The sequence below is a fragment of the Petaurus breviceps genome, unplaced genomic scaffold (genome assembly GCF_028583685.1).
Source record: "Petaurus breviceps papuanus isolate PSGF00001 unplaced genomic scaffold, PetGlider_PUasm1.0 214, whole genome shotgun sequence".
NCBI classification, from domain to species: domain Eukaryota; kingdom Metazoa; phylum Chordata; class Mammalia; order Diprotodontia; family Petauridae; genus Petaurus; species Petaurus breviceps.
The window spans coordinates 8,776,911-8,799,196 of NW_027185863.1; the positions used below are offsets into that span (position 1 = coordinate 8,776,911).

Here is a 22,286-nt window from a genome sequence, read left to right on the forward strand (position 1 = left end):
ACCTTTTAGGGGTTTACAAGGTTAAAACTATTTTCTTAATAATGCTGAGACATCTTAATTCTAATATTGTAAAGATCAGTAAACATAACCCATGTAAACAAAAGCTCTTTTGGGGGTCCTATATAAACCAAAAGGTTTGAGAATGTCTAACTAGTAATGACTATCCCAAAATCATTTGACCAGTGAACACTTCAATATTACTAATAAGTAGTTAATATCCCCTCAATAGTAATTGATTAATTAAAATCACTTGGTTTTATAAAGGAATATTTGCTAACATAATATAGTCAAAGAAGAACCAAAGAAAAACCTTAAGTACCAAAAGCACACTCTTCTCCACCATCTCAGTCCCTGAAGAAAATGTTATTACATTTAAAATGGAAACAACAGGGCTATATCCCAAAGAGATTATAAAAATGGGAAAAAGACTCACATGTACAAAAATATTTACAGCAGCTCTTTTTGGGTGACTAAGAATTGGAAATTGCCCATCAATTGGGCTGAACGAGTTGTAGTATATGAATGTAATGGAACACTATTGTGCTATAAGAAATAATGAGCAGGCAGACATCAGAAAAATCTGGAAAGACTTATATGAACTGATGATGAGTGAAATGAGTAGAAACAAGAGAACATTGTACACAGTAACAGCCACATTGTGTGATGACTAACTTTGATAAACTTAGCTCTTCTCAGCAATGCAAGATCTAGGACAACTCCAAAAGGCTGATGACAGAAAATGCTGTCCACTGTGGAGTCTGAATGCGAATGGAAGCACACTATTTGTTCTCTCTTTCTTGTTTTTTCTTTCTCCTGGTTTTCCCCTTCATTCTAACTCTTTTTTACAACATGACTAATGTGGAACTATGTTTAAAAGAATGTATATGTGTAAAGCCTTTATCAGATTGCATGCTCTCTTGGGGAGGGGGAGGGAAGGGAGGAGAAAACTTAAAACTCAAAGGCTTATGGAAGTGAATGTTGAAAACTGAAATTAAATAAATTAATTTAAAGAAAAAAATAAAGTGGTGACAATAACCATTCCCCCAAACAAGTTCACCTCTAGAGGTTGCATAGCCCATAGATGAATTACTCCTTTGCTTGCTGGACTGGGTGGCCCAGCTGCCAGGCTGATCTACTGCTAGACTGGATCATTCAGGTTGCTCCTCAGATTTGGAACCTCATCAGGATCAAGTTACTGTGGCTACCAGCAGACTCAACTATGGACTCCTACCTCTTGGGGCTCTTCTGCCTTTTCAAAGCTTATAAGGTCATAGCAGGTCACAATCTGGTTCATTCTCTCTCTAATGCTCATTCACTTAAGAATAAGCATAACAGGGACAAAAGAAGGATAGGTATCATGTGTTCACAGCTACAGAACAGCCAGGGTTAGACACATACCTCTCTCTGTACCTAGAGGTCCACGATATTTCTTCCTTGTCACTCAAAAACCCACAGAGAAAGAAATCTTATCTGATCATGTCTTTTATTTGCATACTCAACTCTGGCTTATCAGTCAATAAAAAACTTTTTATCGGTATGTAGTGTTTATAAGAAATAAGCAGAAAATGCTTATATAACCTCTGATTTGAAGAGGGCTCCTGTATCCCATCATGCATTTCTGAATGTAGGCTCATTAAATTTCCAAATGGATTGATACTTGGCAGATCATATTGAGCATACTTTAAGGAGTAGATCTTCATTAGCCAGGTCCTCTATTACAAATAAATCACTCCAATAGCCTTTTACACTCATGATACTGCCACAGAAGGTGATGACACTGTATGGAATGACTGAATATATATTTATCATTCACCTTGGATCTGCACTGTCTGAGCACAGTAGCATTATGGGGGCTTGGCAAGGTCCAGCTCTCTCTAGTCATGGTATGCTATTAAATCTTCAGCTTGAGGATCCAAGGAATTCTTCTCCCTTTGGGCAGTTGGCACTTTCTCCTTAACTTAAAAACTATTGAACTCAAAATTATTCATGGGGTAATCATCCCAAGGCTGGACACATCCATTCTTAATCTCATCTGTGTTCAGGAAAAGGAAATAGAAAAGCAGAAGACAATCAGGAATTGAGAAGTCTTGGTACTGAGGTTTTCTTGGACAAGCATAGATCATGCTTCCCATGTGATTCTGCCTGTTGGATAGGAGTAGAGCCTAGAGAAAAGAAAAAAGTCTCTTTCCTTTTTTTGATGCATGCTAATCTGGAATTTTCAAAAGAAAAAGGAGTACAAAAAAAATTAGATTGAGTTTGCAACTCATTTTTATGAGGAGGAGTCCTCAGACAGGAGTTTCTACTCCTGGGTCTTGGCCAATCAATCATCCAGAGGCAATCTCAGTCAGTGGAGATCAGAGAAGTTTGATGTGTCCTCCCATAAAGGGTTAAGGCATAGATTTAGCTCTATGGGAAGTGTCCTCTTCCAACAAAGATCCATGCCCTAAAATCTCAGCAAATTGTTTGGGGACAAATCAAATTTCTTTAAGATTCTTCTGACCACTTAAGTTATTAGGTGATGATTTTCCCCTCTTAAAATCTATTTTTGGTGTTATTTTTGTTTTTGTTTTTATTTTTTTTATATTACTTAGGTATTATCCATCCTTCCCTTTCTCCTCGTAAGGAGCCATCCTTTATAATAAAGATTAAAAAAGAAAAAGAAAAAAGAAAACCAAACAATGCATGAAAAAAAATCTTTTATTAACCTGCAGTGTTCTACACCTGTAGACTCCATCCTCTGCAAAGCAGGTAGGGAAAAATGTTTTCTGAAAACCCTTTTTTGGGGTTAACCTTGTGCTTGATAATTGTTCAACATTTGCTTTTGATTGTTTTGTTGTTGAAGATCTTTTGCATTGTTATAATTATTGTTACTTTGAAAAGACAAATAATAGTATAGGTAATACTAGAGGTAGTAGTTTCAACTGTATGAATTTCTGCTGTGGTGATTCTACAATGTAATTGAATTTATGCTGTATTGATTTTTTTTCTTCAGAATGTTTTTATTTTATTTTTCTCTCAATTACATGTAAAACAATTTTAACATTCATTTTTAATTTTTCTTTTTAAAAGAAATATTTTATTTTTCTCAATTACATGTAAATACTAACATTTCTTTTTTATATATAATTTTTAGGTTCCAAATTTCTTCTCTCCCTTTTTCACTGCCTTCCCACCTTTTTGAGAAAACAAGGACTTTGATATAGATTATACATGTACAGTTATGTAAAGCAGATTTCCATATTATCCATGTTGCAAAAGAGAACACCTACCAAAAACAACAAGACCCAAGGAAAATAAAGTAAAAAAAATATTCCTCAATATGTATTTAGACTCTATCAGTTCTTTCTCTGGAGGTAGATAGTATTTTTCATCATAAGTCCTTCAGAATTGTCTTGTATCATTGTATTTGTTGATGATAGCTAAGTCATTTAGAGTTGATCATAGTACAGTATTGTTGCTACTATGTACAATGATCTGGCTCTGTTCACTTTACTTTGAATCAGTTCATGTAAGTTTTCCCAGGCTTTTCTGAAACCATCCTGCCCCTCATTTCTTGCTAAATAGCACAGTAGTGTTCCATGACAATCACATAGCACAATTTGTTCAGTCATGCCCCAACTGATGATCATCCCTTCAGTTTTCCATTCTTTGTCACCACAAAAAGAGCTGCTATAAATATTTTTGTACATATAGGACCTTTTCCTTTTCCTCTGATCTCTTTGGAATATAGATATAGTAGTGGTATTACTGAGTCAAGGGGTATGCACAGTTTTATATCTCTTTGGTTATTGTTTCAAATTGATCTCCAGGATGATTGGACCAGTTCACAACTCCACCAACAGTGCATTAGTGTCCCAATTTTTCCATATTCCCTCTTATATTTGTCATTTTCCTTTTCTGTCATATTAGCTCATGATAGATGTGAGGTAGTACCTCAGGGTTGTTTTAATTTGCATTTCTCCAATAAATAGCAATTTAGAGCTTTTTTCCTATAGATAGCTTTGATTTCTCCTAAAATCTGCCTATTCATATCTCTTGACCATTTATCAACTGGACAATGACTCTTATTATTACAAATGTGACTCATTTCTCTAATATTTGAGAAATGGGGGCTTTATCCGAGAAATTTGCTGTAAATTCCACCCCAAACCCCCGGTTTCTTGCTTTCCTTCTAATCTTGACTGCATTGGTTTTGCTTGTGCAAGATTTTTAAAATGTAATTAAATATGTAATTTGTGACTAAACAAGAGGTAGAGAGCATTATAGGATATAGAATAGACAATTTTAATTACAAATTATCTATTTTACAACCTGTAATGCTCTCTATCTCTTGTTTGGTTACAGATTTTCCCCTTAACCATAGACCTGACAGGTAAAGTGTCTATGCTCCTCTAATTTGCTTATGATATCATAGAAATTATTTTAAAGTTGTTTGGGGGTGAATTTCGGAGAGTTCAAGTGAGTTCCTTTTACTCCACCATCATGTATTGATTTTTATAATTGAATCTGCATCTGCCTGAAGTCACTTTCCTGTGTCTTTGAGTTGGGCTCAAGGATTTAGCTTTCCTTCCGAGTCAGTTTCAAGTTAATTTTTTTAAAAAGTTATTATCTCTCATACCTGTATCTCCTGTGATACTTCATTGATATATGTTTATTAAACTTTGCAAATTAACTTTCTACCATGACCAAAAGATATCTTGTCAGTATTTGTATTTGTTTAATTAGGAGAGTTTTAAATTTCTTCCAAGGAGACAGCAAGTCTTAGCTGTGGTCCTCTAGCAAAGATGCAGATGGGTCCATAAAGTAGTTAACATTCCTCAGTTGTTAGGGAGGGATATGATTAGCTTCATCTGAATGCCAGCCTACCTTTCTCAGCATAGCCAACATTAAGTTTTCTGCCCTGGCCCTACAACCAATGATCATTTCTCCACACTTACCAAGACCCCTTTTTTATAGTATGTCAACAAAGAGGGTCCCCTACTTCTTTGGCTAGTCTGACCCTCATTGTCAACAGTTATATGCATCACTGTTAATAAGCTGATTTTACTCAGAGTACATACCGTAGTCTACCTTTATTAAATTTACTCAAGACACATCATCCCATGAAGCATTTATAATGTGACTTGATTTTCTTTCAAAATTATTTAGCCTGGAGAATGAGACATATTCAAAGGATATGAACAGGCAGTTTTCAGTTGAAGATTAAAACTATCTATAGTCATATGAAAAATGCTCTAAATCACTACTGATTAGAGAAATGCAAATCAAAACAACTCTGAGGTACCACATCATACCTATCAGATTGGCTAACATGACAAAACAGGAAAATGACATGTTGGAGAAGATGTGGGAAAATTAGAACACTAATGGATTGTTGGTAGAGTTGTGAACTGATCCACCCATTCTGGAGAGCAATTTGGAATTATGCCAAAGGGCTATAAAACTGTGCTTACCCTTTGACCCAGCAATGCCACTTCCAGGTCTGTATCCCAAAGAGATCATAAAAATGGGAAAAGAATCCACACATACAAAAATATTTATAGTGTCTCATTTTGTGGTGGCCAAGAATTGGAATTTGAGGGGGTGTCCATCAATTGGGGAATGGCTGAACAAGTTGTGGTATATGAATGTAATGGAATACTATTGTTCCATAAGAAATGATGAGCAGGAGGACTTCAGAAGAACCTGGAAAGATATGCATAAACTGATGCTGAGTGAAGTGAGCAGAACCAGGAGAACATTGTACATAGTAACAGAAACATTGTGTGATGATCAATTTTGATAGACTTAGCTCTTCTCAGCAATGCTATGATATAAGACAATTCCAAAAGACTCATGAAGGAAAATGCTATCCACATCCAGAAAAAGAACTATGGAGTCTGAATGCAGATCAAAGAATACTGTTTTTCCTTTTATTCACCCTTTCTCATGGTTTTTAATTTGGTTATAATTCTTCTTTACAATATGATTAATGTGGGAAAATGTTTAATATGATTTTATATGTATGGCCTATATCAGATTGCATGCCATCTTGGTGGAGGGAAAAAAAGGAAGGGGAGAAAATTTAAAACTCAAAATCTTATAAAAGTGAATATTGAAAATTAAAATAAATAAATGTGTTTTTTTTTTAAATAATGAGACATATTGTCAGACCTGGCTCATGTGGGAATTCATCTTATTGAACTATGGATATTTGTTATAAAGTGTTGTTTTCTTTCAAAGTTCAATTGTGGAAGGAGTGGAGGAGAAAAATAGATGCTTATAAAATAAGAATTAACAAATATTAAATGAAAAAATAAAAAAGGCAGATTTGACATTTAAAAAAAATTAAAAAGCCAGCTTCTTAGATTTATAACCACTATGTAAATAAAACAAGGCCCCTTTGTGTCTCAGTTTCACATTTATGGGAAAGAAGGGAACCAATATTTAGAATAAACTTCTCCAATTTTGGTTTCTCTTCAATTCAATCCAACAAATATTTTTAATGTATCTACTATGTACAAGGCACTGTCAGAGGCACCAGGGATACAAAAGCAAAAAAATAAAAATTTCTTTGCCCTCAAGGGGCTTATATTCACTTCCTCACTTTCCAGGCTTCCTTCAAAATTTAATGGAAATCTTACTTCTGTGGAAGTGATTACTTTTGTCTGTCAGTTTGCCTTCTATTTACATTGTATATATATATATATATTTTTTTTTCATTTTTGAAATGCTTTATTAATTTCTGATTTAGATCATTCATTTCCGCCAGATTTTGAGTTACAAATTTTCTCCCCATTTTTCTCCTACCCACCACCCAAAAATAGCAGTCCCATAGGATATCCCCTCCTCCAATCTGCTCTCTCCCATATTTTCTCCCATACCCTTTCGACTTTTCCAGTAGGGCATGGTGGATCTCTATGCCCCAGTGCCTGTATATCTTATTTCCCAATTACATGTAAAATAGTATTAACAATAGCATATATATATATATATATATATTTTTTTTAACATTTGATTTTAAAACTGAATTCTAGATTCATTCCCTTCCTCCCTTTTCACCCACCCTTACTGGGAAGATAAGCAGTTCAGTATAGGTTGTACATGTGTGGCTAATGCAAAACACTAACATAGTAGATATATTGTAAAAGACTGACTTTATTTCCCTCCCTCCTATCCCACCTCCCACTTGTTCTATTCTCTACTTTAATCCTGTCCCTTTTCAAAAGTGGGTGCTTCCAACTTCCCTCCCCACCAACCTGCCTTCCCTCTCATCTCCTTCGCCTGTAGGGTAAGATACCCTATTTAGTGTGTATTTCATTCCCTCCCCAAGCCAATTTCAATGGGAATAAGGTTGTCCCATTCCCTTTTGCCTTCCTATTCTTCCCCTCCACTGTAACCATTTTCCCTTGCCTCTTCTATATGAGATTAGTTTACCCCGTTCTCTCTTCCCATCTCCTCTCATTATATTCCTCTCTCACCTCAATTTTGCCTTTTAAGTATCATTCCTTCCTGTTAAATTGGTCCTGTGCCCTGTATCTATGTATACCTGTAAACATATATACACACATTCATATATGTATTCATATGCCCATATACCCTCATATATAGACATATATATATATATATATATTCCCTTCAACTATTTTCATACTGAGAAAAGTTTCATCAGTTACAATTATTGTTCTTCCATGTAGGAATGTTAATAGTTCAACTTTGATCAGTGGCTTATGATTTCTTTTCCCTGTTTACCTTCTCATGCTTCTCTTGCTTCTTGTATCTGAATGTCAAATTTTATATTCAACTCTGTTTTTTTCATCAAGATGTATATATTTTTTACGTACAAAAATGTTTTGCGTTATGTTCTGCTGCCCTCTCCCTACCTTCACTCCATACAATGTAAAATCCTTAAAAGCAGGGACTGTGTATTTTCCTTTCTTAGTATCCCCCAGAGCTTAGCACAGTACCTGGAACATAGATCTTATAAATTCTTTTGACTGACTAATATACACAAGTAAATCTACAGGATATACCAACCAACACAAAGTAATTTCAATGAGGGTAAAGAACGCTAACAATTGTGTATTGGAGAGGGGTACAATCAAGAAAGATCTCAAGTCCTGAGTGGAGCTTTGGAGGAAGGCAGGGATCCTCAGACCTTTGTTCCCTTGTCCTATTCTCATGTCTTTCTCCTCCTTGGACACTCCCATCCCCTACAGTCTCTACTCCTACTTACCCCCTGATAAACAGCTCTAAATTATGCTGCTTGAATCACTAGAAATATATCTAATTTTCAATGGGGTCTCACTGTTAGAAAGTCAATCATTTTATTCTTAATTGACTCTTTGAATCAGAATTGACTCTCCATCACACTTTCCAAAGCAGCTATTCTAAACTTTTCATTCTCTCTTTAAGCCTCCTATACCCTCCCTTTTTTCCCCCTTCAGCAGAGGACCTTTGTCATACCCCTGAGAAAAAAGATGCCATTTCATCATGAATTCCCTCTGCTCTGATGGAGATTTATTTGAGCTTTATCCCTCTGAGGGAGCTATGTTTCTTACATAGTATTCTCTTTCATGCTTGCTGTACTCTAATCAAACTAGTTTATTTCTTCCTTTTTTTTTTTTTTTTGCTTTTTGAAGGGCAATTGGGGTTAAGTGACTTGCCCCAGGTCACACAGCTAGTTTTTGTGTTAAGTGTCTGAGGCTGGATTTGAACTCAGGTCCTCCTGACTCCAGGCCAGTGTTCTATTCACTGTGCCACCTAGGCACCCCTTATTTATTTCTTGTATGTGATATTTTCATCTTCCATCTCTATACCTCTAAAGAGGCTATCCCCCATGCCTAGAATGTACCCTCTTCCCTTCTTAGAAGTCCTGGCCTGTTCTGAAACTCAGCTCAAGTACTATCCCTTGCATGAAGCCTTTCCTGATCCCTCTATCTGTGTTTCTCCTTCCTAATTATTTTATAACACAATACACACACATGAACTCATACAGACGTATATAAACACACATGCATATATTCATGTGTATACATGTATGTCCATATGCACACATACATACATGTGCATGTGTAACTATCTCTGCATGGAGATAGATATATAGAATGTAAGTTGCTTGAAGTGCCTGGTACATAGCTGATGCTAAAGGAACACTTGCTGAATGGATGGATAAGGAGGAGGAAGAGCCTTCCAGACATAGGGTATGGCCTGTACAAATAGAAGCAGAAAATGGAATGTTGTGAATAAGGACTATTTATTACAGTGAATGGTGTATATAGTTTAGCTAGAGTAGAAAGGAAAATTATTCTTATAAGATTTGAAAAGTGGGTGGGAGTCAATATGGAGAACTTTAAATACCAGGCTGAGGATTTTGTATTATTACATAGAGACAGAGGGAACACTGATGATTTTTGAGTAGGGGAGTGATGTTATTAGGTCTATAGATTTTTTTAATATTTATTTTTTCCAATTACATGTAAAAATTTTTAACATTTGTTTTTTTTAATTTCTAGTTCAAAATTCTCTACCTCATTTCCCCCAATCCCTCTTCATTGGGAAGGCAAGTAATTTTGTATAGGTTATACATGCTCAGTCATGAAAAATATGTTTTTATATTAGTCATGCTATGAAAGAAAATATGGACAAAAAAGGAGAAAAATAAAGAAGTTAAAAAAAACCCTATGCTTTGATATTCATTCAGATTCCATTGGTTCTTTCTCTGGAGAAGGATGGCATTTTAAATTATGAATCGTTTAGAATTGTCTTGGATCATTGTTGCTGAGAATAGCTAAATAATTCACAGCTGATCATTGTAGAATATTACTGTTATTGTGTATAATGCTCTCCTGGTTCTTCTCATTTCACTTTGCATTTTTTTCAAAGTTTTTCTAAGTTTTTTTTTAGCATCCTGCTTGTCATTTCTTATAGCACAGTAATATTCCATCACAATCATAGACCATGACTTGTTCAGTCATTTCCCAATTAATGGACAACCCCTCAGTTTTCCAATTCTTTGCCACTATAAAAAGAGCTGCTATAAATATTTTTGCGCAGATAGGTCCTTTCCCTTTTTATTTGTTTTTTTTTTAATCTCCAAGTCTATATTTTAAGACTATCAACTTGCCAGCTTTGTGGAGTCTAAATTGGAGAGAGAAGAGCCTGAAAGCTAGTAAATTAGAATGAGGGATAGTGGGCAGACAATTCATATCTTCTAGCGGTATCCTCCCAATGTCAAAAGAATACAAAGAAGGCACCTAGCACATCGTGTGGGCCCATTGTGGAGAACTTATGGGAGGACTTGAATGTGAGTAACAAAGGTTTGGCAGACAGAAGGATGAGCTGAGATCAGCACAGGTGGAGAGACTACCCACACATGTAGATCACAAATGTACTGGAGGACTGAAGTATGGATTGGACTAGAGATGACTCCTGAAGTATTATGCATTTCTAAGAGCATGATTTTGTGATTTCTCAACTCTTGCTTTGAGAATTTTCTTTCTTTAGGATTTCTTCCTCTTCCCTTCCTATCCTCCCTGCTCTCCCTGACACAAGCCTCTTTCTGCTCCTCTACGTTTGTTCCAATCATTTTTGTTCTTCTGGCAGATTATCTGGAAGTCATGGAGCATAACTTTACGAACCGGACCAGGAGCAGCCTTCCCTCGAGAAACAAGGAGGTTGCATGCAGAATTTGTGCTGAATGAGAAGCAACACAGCAAGTATCGCAGTCTCCCTCCATGTTCTAGCACCTGTGCCCCATGGCACCTGTTTCTCTCCCCGGCTAGTCGGGAACCTGTCAACCTGCTGGCCAGGAATGGCCTTGGCTACTTTATTTCTCCTTCTTCTTCAAGGAAAACCTTTGGGTTCTGAATGATCAGGAGTATAAAGATGGTTTTATGGGAGGCCATCCAGAGGCCACAATCAGCTTTGTTTCAGTGCTGCCCAGCCTGAGGCTACCTGTCATTTTGTTATTGTTTTTGTTGTTCAGTCATATCCAACTCTTTGTGACCCCATAAATCATACTGTCCATGGGATTTTCTTGGCAAATATACTGAAGTGCATTGCTCTCATTCCCCAGGGGATTAAGGCAAACAAAGGTTGAGTCACTTGCCCGGGGTCATACAGCTAGTAAGTACCTGAAGCATTTGAACTCAGGTCTTCCTGACCCCAGGCTCAGTGCTCTATTCACTAAGCCACCTAGTTGCCTCCAAGGCAAACAGAGGTTAAGTGACTTGTCCAGGGTCACACAGCTAGTAAGTGTCTGAGGCTGGATTTAAACTCAGGTCTTCCTGACCCCAGGCTCAGTGCTCTATTCACTAAGCCACCTAGTTATTCCTCTTATTATTAACCATAATTATGCTTCCTCTGTTATTAACCATGACTGAGAGAAGCGGGATGGCTAGAGAGCTGGCCACTGGCCAGGAAGGTCTAGGTTCCAGTTGCACCTATGACACTTTGGTGTTGGCTATATGATCCTGATATCTCAGTGCCACAGCTGCTGTCTAGGACTGTAACATGCAGATCTGCATTGGCAGAGGAAATTCCTTCCCTGGAGGCCCCTATATCCATTCCAAAGGTGGGGAAAAAAGAGATGGCAAGAAGGACTGAGCCTAACCCCAGATTATGATACTTCCTAAAAATCTGGTCTGCGTCTTCACATGTATTTTTGTCTAGTGCCTGCAATTAGTACTTCCTCCATCTTCTCTAAGAATGAGAAATGCATTTCTTTTTCACACTTTCACCAATAACCAGTCTAGGAAGCCTGACAAGGTCCACTGGATAGTGTCTTTGGTTAGCTGCTTTCTTCCCAAGGCTATTTTCATTCTGCTATCAACTCCTTGGGATCAAATTAGGTGTGAGCCATCCTAGTTTTCCAGAGGCAAGGAGATTGTTTCCTTCAATATAGTTCTCAATGGAGCTTCAGAGGATGCTGGGAGATAAACTCTTTCTTCCTAGGTGGGATTAATTTTATTGCTTATTTCTCAAATGATCCTTCTGGGTTCTAGACAAATCCAAAATCCCCCACCCCTCAAATGACCAAAATTCTTATATGTGTGACTTTTTCCCCCTGGAGAGAAGTAGGGAGTAAAAGGTAAGTAAATGACCTACCATGCAATCATCCCTTATAGGGAGAAGAAAAGGAAGGAGGGGAAAAAGGTCATAAGTTTGTTTTTCCATCCTGAACTAGATTATCTTAGCAATACCCTGTGGACTTGTATCTGCCACAGTTCATAAGTACACATAACTGCTCTCTACTCTCTATAGTATCTACTTTCTCTCCCTGCTTCCTGTTTGCTTCTCCCATCCTGCTTACTTGACTCCTTCATTTTCTACTCATAAGCACTCTCCTCCAAGGTCAGAATGAGTGGCACTGAGTAATTTTCCCTCATGTCAAGAATCAAAGTCCATTCATAGCTTAGAGAATGCTGATGAGGGGAGACCACCTGCCAAAAACCAGACCTACCTGCCTCCCCTTGTTCTTTGTTCAAGTCTTTTGGGTGAGCTCCAAGGTTTGGTTTACCCAACAATGACAATTCCAAACAAGTCTTGTGCTTGCTCATACCATAACAATTCAAACAAATGAAAGGACCTTGGCTTATGGCAGTTACTGTCATGCTTATTGGCATTAAAATATAAATTCTGGGGGTGGCCAGGTGGCACAGTGAATAGAGCACCGGCCCTGGAGTCAGGAGGACCTGAGTTCAAATCCAGCCTCAGACAGTTGACACACTTACTTAGCCATGTGACTTTGGGCAAATCACTTAACCCCAATTACCCTCCAAAAAAGTGAAAAAAAATATATATATAATATAAATTCTGGCTCTAAGTTTTATCCTTTAACTCTCCTAAGTGAGAAGATAATTCTTTTCAAGACCAAATTTGTGTCTTTTCATGACCTAATGGAGATTGCTTCAAAGCTGGGAAGTTCAGTGTTACTTCTGTGTTATTCTGAAATTAAATGACTCTCATTATGAGACTCCTATGACTCTCCTGATGAGTTTATCCAAGGTTGCAGGTTGGGCAGCTAGGTGGTGCAGTGGATAGAGCGGTAGGCCTGGAGTCAGGAAGATCTGAGTTCAAATTTGGCCTTAGATCTTTACTAGCTGTGTGACTCTGGGCAAATCCCTTAACTCCGTTTGCCTTAGTTTCCTCATCTGTAAAATGAGCTGAAGAAGGAAATGGCAAACCACTCCGGTATCTTTGCCAAGAAAACCCTTAAATGGGATCACGTAGAGTCAGATGTGACTGAACAAGAACAACATTAGGTGTGTAGAATTTTTTTTAAGCAATTGGGGTTAAGTAACTTGCTCAAGGTTACACGGCCAGTTATTTCTGGGTGTGGTACTAAGTGTCTGAGCCATATTCGATCCCAGGTCATCCCGACCCTGGAGCCGGTGCTCTTACTCGCTTGCTACCTGGCCGCCCCAGGTGTGTAGATTTTAATCAAGCATTTGACAGAATCTTTCATGGTGTTCTTGTGGAAAGCATGGAGCAATGAGGATCATTTAACAATATAAAGAGGTGGATTAGGAACTAGTAGACTAGCCAGAATTGTAGTAGTATTTACTAGTTTAATGTTACCATGGAAGGAGGGATCCAATGGAATGAACCAGGAATTTCCACTTGACTTCATGCTGTAGATGGTATATTTATCAGATTTACAGATGACAGAAAGTTAGAAGAGAAGCTAACACTTTTGATTGCAGTCATAATTTAAAAAGATTTTGATGGGCAAGAATATTGGGCAGATCTAACTAATCAGTCAATTAATTAATAGAATGCATTGTGTTTAATTTATTAATTAATAGAAGTTATTAAGTGTTTCCTATGGGCCAGCCATCATATTAGATGCAGGGGAGGGGGTAGAAGAATACAGCACAGGGTCAAGCATAGATTGTTGGATAATTCCATTAGAGTGACTGTGGCTCAGGTGAGAAAGTAGGGCTGGATAGATAGATCTGGGAGTCATCTGAACAGAGGTAATCATTGAAACCATGGGAGAGCCAAGGACAGAGTCTTAGCATGTACCCCATATTTAGGAAGCAGGATACAGGTGATAATACTGCCAAGAAGACTGAGAAGAGGTCCAAGTGTCACAAAAGGCCAGAGGCAAGAGTATATAGGAGGAGAGGATGGCTAACAGGGTCAAGTGCTACAGAGAAAACTATGAAGACTGAGAAGAGACCATCAGATGTGGCAATTAAAGTGAGATCACTGGTAACCTTGGAGAGAGCAATTTCAGTTGAGTGATAAAGTCAGAACCCTAGAATTACCAAATATTTGAGTAGAGGGTATCTTAGTGGACATTTCCTTCAATCTTCTCATTTTACAGATGAAGAAAATGAAACTTGGAGAAAAAAAGTGACCATTGGGAGATAACCCAGTTTATTAATGACAGAACCTAGAATCAAACTTGTCATCAGAGCTATGACCTTCTTGCTGTGACCAAGCCTTAAGCCAATGATAAAGACGTTCTATGAAGGGTTAGAAACACTTTTTCTGAAGAAGGATGTGGGGAGGGTACTCAGAGATTCCTTTTAGTACAGACAAGGTGGTGTTTCCCATGATCAAAAGGAGAAAAAAAGGGCCTATCAGAAACCTCCCATTATCCTTTAAAGAATCATTGTATTTTAATATGGCCATTTTCTAAGCTGGTTCTAATTCCAGGTCTACATTGTATTACTTTGTTCTTGAATGTGACATATTAGACCTGAGTGTTTAGTCTCTGTTTTATTTTTCAGTGCATATATACACACATGCATGTATAGCTATGTATCTTTGTACATGCACATAACTATATATATAACATACAACACAACAGATGTATATGTACATTCGTACTTTAATGTGCTCACATATATGCATCCATACACAAAGACAACACACACAAGTATGTTCATGTTTATATACACATGTGCAAACACATCATGCACACATGCATACATACATATCTGTGTATCTCACTATTTTTATGACTTCATTGGCATAGGAGGCTACCAGTAGGAAAACTCCTTTTACCGATGTAGGTCTGCTAGCCCCTGTTCTGCATCTTCTCATCTTAGTGATTTGCTGAGAGCACTGAAGGGTTAAGTGATTTGATCAGATTCACGCATCCATGTGTTAGCTTAGATTTAGGGAGTGTGGCTTGTATGGGAGGGTAGGCTATATTTGGGCCAAGACAATAAACAAACCATTCCATATGGTATTATAAACACAGAGAAATATATCAACTCCTCCTCTTGGTATTACTTAAAATCCCAAACTATGATGGTTTGGGTTTTTGTTGGGGTTTTTTTTTTTTTGAGATTAAAAAAAAAGTAATTGGATTTTGAAGTGACGCATCTGGTGCTTCTATATAAAAAATGAAAAGCTTTTAGTATTCAGGTCTATACTTTGTTTCTGCCTCAGCAAGACAGGCTTTAAGAATAAAATGAAATATATTCATTCATCTGAAAGATGTTATTTTCCATCTGATGTGCCTGAGCAAATTGCATTCACTGGGCCATTAAGTGTTACTGTGGAAACTTGCCGGATCTTCATGCAAATTATCAGTTAATTTTGTTAACTATTTCAAATGATCCAAACTTGTGATTGTTGGTGTGGGAGAGACAGGAGGGAAGCAAACCACTAAGTAATGTTTTGAAAGAAAAAGAATGAATATTTCTGTTATTAGGTACTGCATGGAACACTATAATCAATGGTCTAGCTTTTCTTACAACCAAATGGATGCTTCTTTATATCTTTAATGTTGCAAAGTCAATGAGACAAAGTAGAAAAAGCAGTGAACCTGAAATAAGTAGATGATTAGGTTTTGATTTTAGTTCTACAGTTAACTAGCAATGTGAGCAGAGACAAGTCACTAATTCTGAGCCTCAAATTTCTCATCAGTAAAATGGGGATTACAATACTTGATATGATATCACAGATTTTATAAGGAAAATGCTTCATAAATCTTACAGTGCTTTATGTATAATAATAATAATATTGGCTATTATTATTATATAAAACCATCATTTGGCACAATGCTAATTTAGGTACTCATCACCTTCCTCGGTGGCCTCCTTGAGTCAGGTGTCTTCCCTTTTCCTAAAGAATAGGTCTGACCATGCCATTCCTCTGCTCAAAAATTTTCAGTGGCTCCCTACTGCCTCTAGAATAAAATAAAAACTCTTCATCATGATATTTAATGTCTTTTAGAATCTGACTCCATCCTAACTTTCCAGTCGCATTTTATTTTACTGTCTTTCATGTACCCTATATAATCTAACTTCCATCCTAGCTGCATGGTATGGGGCAGCCTTGTGTTGCATTATTATCGACAGAATACCATCGACAGAATGTGATTTTGCACTGGTGAAGAAAATGCTAACAAAGCCCTGTTTGACTACAGGAAAGGCAGAGCTGATGGGGAAGTTTTGGAGAGGAGAGATTCACGATTCCAGACTCTTTTGGGGAGTGACTCTAGATCCACAGAGAGACAAAGACAGAGAAACAGAGACAAATACAGAAACACAGAGAGGGAGAGAGAGAAACAGAGAGAAATTTTAGAAACTCCAGACATATCAGGGTAGCTGACTTTTTAATATATCCCCGATTTCCACTTTGCTTCCCCAGAGACTCTGGAGAATTTCCCGTTGGCTGAGATTGAGGCTTTTTTCTTGGTTGAGCTGAGATCTCACTCTCACTCTCATATAAAGAGCTCATTCATTCTTGTGTATTTTCTGGCATATTTTAATCCATAGAACTTCAATTTTTGTTTGCTATTTGTTTGGATAAATGGGTTTAATTGCTATTCACTATTTGTGATGATCTTTTGTGTAACTAGCATCTGATGAGGAATCCAACCTGTACGTATAAGTTTGGGTTACCCTTTCCATATAAAGAATAGCTACTAGGCAACCTAAATTTTTTTTGTTTTAAACCTAAAAAAATTACATCCCCAGAAGAGAAATATTTAGGGAGACTAATAAAATTCTAGTCTGGTATCCATATCACTCCGAGGAAAACAAAATAATAGTGTCTTGTGGCATGTTTGAATACCCTTAAGACAGGAACCACACAGTCCTCTTTGCAGAGGAGTGGGTAAGATTTCTGAGATACCTATCCATGCCTAACCATGAGCCATTTCGACAACCCATGTGGCCATTCACAAATGACATGGACAACACATACTTTACATGCCATTACAACCAAACTGAACTGTTAACTGTTTCTTTAACTCAGAGTCCATCTCCAGCATCTGTGAATTCACACAAACCATCCTTCATCCCTGGAATACACTCCTTCCATATCCCTTGCCTTTTAGAATTGTCGGCTTCTGCTAAAGCTCAGTTCAGGTGCTACCTTGAAACTTTCTGTTGTGTCCCCAGTTTTTAATTCCCTATCCTGGTGTAGAGGTGACCCAGGATATTCAAAGGTTATGCCAGCCAGCTCCAGCTGGTCTAGAAAGGTCAGAAAGCCTTGGAAAGCCTGCTGGTGGTTGGTATATCTTTTCAGATGAGATCATAAGATTGTAGATCTAGAGCCAGAAGGAAATCCAGACCTCCTTCACTCTTTTTTTTGGCAGTTGAAGAAACTGAGGTGCAGAGAAGAGTAAATGATCTAAGGGGGTGGCTAGGTGGTACAGTGAATAGAGCACTAGCCCTGGAGTCAGGAGCATCTGAGTTCAAATCCAGCCTCAGACACTTGATGCACTTACTGTGTGACCTTGGGCTAGTCACTTAACCCCAATTGCCTTGCTTTCCCCCCTCCAAAAAGCAAAAAAAAAAAGAGTAAATGATTTGTCCAAAGCTATATGGGTAGAATCTGAAGCCGGATTTGAACCTGGGTCCCCTGATTGTAAAGCCAGTATTTTATCTACTGAACAACACTGCTATTGAAGGTCCCTTCACCAATCCCCCCCTCTTTTTTTTACTCAGTCAATCCTGAGATTTCTTTAACATAAGGAAGTCTCCAGAGGACTCTCTGCCTTAATGCTAAACTCCCTCCTCTGATGTGGATGGACAACTCCTCTGTAACTTGGGGAGCACCGAGGGCCTTTGGTTTGCCCACGGACACACCATTGGTGTGTGTCTGAGGGGGAACTTGACTGCAGGTCTTCTTGTCTCTGACCCCAGCACCTCATATCCACTGTGTTATGCTGCCTCTCTGAGGACTTGAAGGTTCCTAAAATTTAGAGCTGAAGCTGAAACAGACCTTAGAGATCTAATCCAACTCCCTCACTTTGCAGATAAGGAACCTGGGACCAAGAGAGGGAAAGTGACTTGTCCAAGATCACATCACTAGCAAGTGGCAGAAGGGGACTAGATCCCAGAACTTCTGACTTGTGGTGTATTGCTCTTTGACCTTTACCCTTTTGCCTGAGTATAGAAAGAGTTATTGCCAGGGGCAGCCAGGTGGCGCAGTGAGTAAAGTGCCAGCCCCAGAGTCAGGAGGACCCGAGTTCAGTTCCAGCTTCAGACACTTAACACCCACACACAAAAACTAGCCGTGTAACCTGGGGTAAGTTACTTAACCCCAACTGCCCTCCAAAAAGCAAAAGAAAAAAGAATCAGCAATTCTAATATCGGGGCGGCTAGGTGGCACAGTGAATAGAGCACCAGCCCTGGAGTGGGGTTCAGATCCAACCTCAAATACTTATCACAAAAAATAGCTGTGTGACCTTGGGCAAGTCATTTAACCCCAATTGCCCTCCAAAAGGCAAAACAAAAAAAAAACCCACAATTTTTTTTTTTTAAGAAAGAGTCATTGCCAAAGGGTTGGTCATCAGGTGATGAGGTGTATGAAGTGTATGTGAATAGATACACAAACTAATGAATAAATGAATATTGGTCATGGCAAGCCATCTGTTATTGAACTAACAGAGTTATTCAGTGGAATTAGAGATACTAGGTTATAATCTAAAGACCCATTGTGATTACAGTGAGAGTAGAGGAAAAACTTCATATCTTTATGACTTACAAAACAAAGCAACATGTCTCAATGAGATAGCAGCAGTGCATTTAAATACTGACCAAGCTGTGCAACTTTCACTTTAATACACATGGAGTATTGCGCCAATCACTCAAACTGCAATTCCTTTATTAATACTTCCCCTGTTAGTTGTCTTTTAAAAATGCTCGTTCCATTCTGAGACCAGTGTAGCAGTACCCCTCCCTATAATGTTTGTGGGTTTTTTTTTTTAAAGAAAGGTGTTTTGGGTCTTGATATGTCTCATTTTGATTTCTCTCTTTGCTTTTCAGAACAATTGCAGAATGTGTTTGGCAAGAAGGTTCTAGAATATGCTTTGAATTTATGCCGTGGGCATTATGATTTTTTAGTTCGAATGCCTGACCACCTACTCATACACATCTTCTCTTTTTTGGATTTGTATGACATTGGACAGTTGTCAAAAACCTGCAAAAAATTCCAAAAGGTAACCTCTTGTAGTATTTTGAAGCTAAAAAAAAAAGTTCATTTAGGAAACATTAAGGAGCTCCATGCAATGAAATTTTTTACTAGGGTAGTAATTACACCACCTCTTTCTTTTGATGTAGGCCTCTGCTGGAGGAATTGGTTCCCCTAGCTAAATAGAGTCTTCCATTTTGGGGTTACCAGCTGCTTTATATATATATCTTGTATCTTATTAGGAGTCAAACAGCTTCCACATTCCTCAGTTCTATACATACTCAGGTATTTCCATGTACTTAACAATGCCAGAGACTTCAACACTTTATAGACTTTTAGTTTCTTCTTGAAGGCATGGACTGGTTTGACCAGACCCTTTGGAACCTCCATCTCAGCTTTGTTTCTTGCTCTCTACACTTTGCCCCCATTCCCCATCTGGTCATCTTTTCTACTCATTACCCCCACCTTCAGACCTCTTATTTCATCCTCACCTATGAGAATGTAAGTTCCTTGAGGGCAGGGATTTAAAAAAAAATTTTATTTGTATCTCCAACATTTAGCACAGCACCTGGCCCAGTAAGTACCTGATAAATGCTTATTACCAGCAAAGGGGAGCTCATTATTTCCTGAGGAAATCTATTATATACTTCTGGTCTGTTCAAAGTATTAGCAAGTTTTTTCCTTATATGGAGCCCATCTATTTTTCTACAATTTCAACCCATTGCTCTCATTTTTTTTTCTTTTTTTGTCCATTGGCACCAGGCAGAGCAAGTATTATCATGGGAGCCCTTTAATGACTTGATGACATCTATCACTGCCTTCTCATGGATTCTCTTCTCAAGGCTAAACATTCAAGTTTTGGGGTGATTCTTTTTTTCAGAAATTTAATCCTTACATGGCATGTTCTTCAAGCCCCTCATCATCTTAGTCATGCTCTTCTGTACCCATTCAATTTGTGAATGTCTTTCCTAAACTGTGATGCCTAGAATTGGAAACCATATGCCACATGTCAGTTAATGAGTATAGAGTATGATGGGATTATGCCCTATCTTATCAGAGACACTGAACATACTCTCTTTTTTGTTGCTATCACAAAAACTGCTGGGAAAACTGGAAAATAGTATTAGTGCTATCACACTGATTTTTTTTCTTTTAAATTTATTTATTTTTAATTTACAACATTCAGTTCCACAAGCTTTTGAGTTCTAAATTTTCTCTCCCTCTCTCTACTCCCCCCTCCAAGGCAGCATGCAATCTGATATAGGTTCTACATATACCTTCACATTAAACAGTAGTCAAGTTGTAAAGAAGAATTATAACCAATGGAATGAACAACAAGAAAGAAGAAACAAAAGAAAACAAAGCAAAAAAAGAAAGAGAACAAGTAGTTTGCTTCAGTCTGCATTCAGACTCTGTGATTCTTTCTCTGGATGTGAATAGCCTTTTTCATCATAAGCCTTTTGTAATCGTTTTATAACCTTGCATTGCTGAGAAGAGCCCAGTCTATCAAAGTTAGTCATCACAAATACAATGTGTCTGTGATCGTGTACAGTGTTTTCCTGTTTCTGATCCTCTCACTCAGCATCAGTTTATATAAGTCTTTCCAGGTCATTATGAAGTCCATCTGCTCCTCATTTCTTATAGCACAATAGTATTCCATTACATTCATATACCACAACTTGTTTAGCCATTCCCCAATTGATGGACATCCCCTTGATTTCCAGTTCTTTGCCACCTCAAAAAGAGCTGCTACAAATATTTTTTGTACATAGGGTCCTTTTCCCACTTGTATGATCTCTTTGAGATACAATCCTATAAGCTGTATTGCTGTGTGACAGGGTATGCACATTTTTATAGCCCTTTGGGCATAATTCCAAATTGCTCTCCAGAATGGGTGGATCAGTTCACAACTCCACCAACAAAGAATTTGTGTTCCAATTTTCCCACATCTTCTTCAGCATTTATAATTTTCCTGTTTTGTCATCTTAGCCAATCTTACAGGTGAGATGGGGTACCTCAGAGTTGTTTTCATTTGCATTTGTCTAATCAGTAGTGATTTAGAGCATTTTTTCATATGATTATAGATATCTTTAATTTCTTCCTCTGAAAACTACCTGTTCATATCCCTTGACCATTTATCAATTGGGCAAAGACTTGTATTCTTATAAATTTGACTCAGCTCTCTGTATATTTTAGAAATGAGGTCTTTATCCTAGACATTGGTTGTAAAGATTCTTTCCCAATTTTCTGCTTCCCTTGTAATCTTGGTTGCATTGACTTTGTACAAAAACTTTTCAATTTTGGGGTGGCCAGGTAGCGCAGCGAGTAAAAACACCGGCTCCAGTGTTGGGATGACCTGGGGATTGAATCCTGGGCTCAGACACTTAGCACCCACCCAGAAACACCTAGCTGTGTAACCTTGAGCAAGTTACTTAATCCCAATTGCTTAGGGGTGGCCAGATGGCTGACATGAGGATCAAATCTGGGCTCAGATACTCAGCACCAAACCAGAAATAACTGGCCGTGTAACCTTGAACAAGTTACTTAACCCCGATTGCTTTAAAAAAAAAAAAAAGAAAAAAACTTTTCAATTTAATGTAATCAAAGTTATCCATTTTGCATTTTGTAACACTTTCTATCTCTGGCTACAAAGTCTTCCCTTCTCCATAAATCTTACAGGTAAACTATCCCTTGCTCTCCCAGATTGCATATAATATCAGCCTTTATATCTAAATCATGAACCCATTTTGACTTTATTTTGGTATATGGTATAAGATATTGGTCTGTGCCCACTTTCTGCTATACTATTTTCCAGTTTTCTTCAGCAGGTTTTGTCAAATACTGAGTTATCTCAGAAGCTAGAGTCTTTGGGTCTATCAAACAATGGATTACTAATAGTCATTGACTACTGTGTCTTGTGT

The 22,286-nt window shown here is 37.8% G+C and overlaps 1 protein-coding gene across 1 annotated transcript in view; it reads left to right on the forward strand.

Annotated features, from left to right (window-relative positions):
• Positions 1 to 22,286, forward strand: part of LOC138165740 (F-box only protein 36-like) — a 32,750-nt gene that overhangs the window by 6,270 nt on the left and 4,194 nt on the right. Inside the window, exons 3-4 of the mRNA XM_069094051.1 lie at positions 10,585 to 10,693; positions 19,221 to 19,393. Of these exons, the coding sequence (XP_068950152.1) occupies positions 10,585 to 10,693; positions 19,221 to 19,393 (282 nt within the window). The remainder of the gene's footprint in view (positions 1 to 10,584; positions 10,694 to 19,220; positions 19,394 to 22,286) is intronic.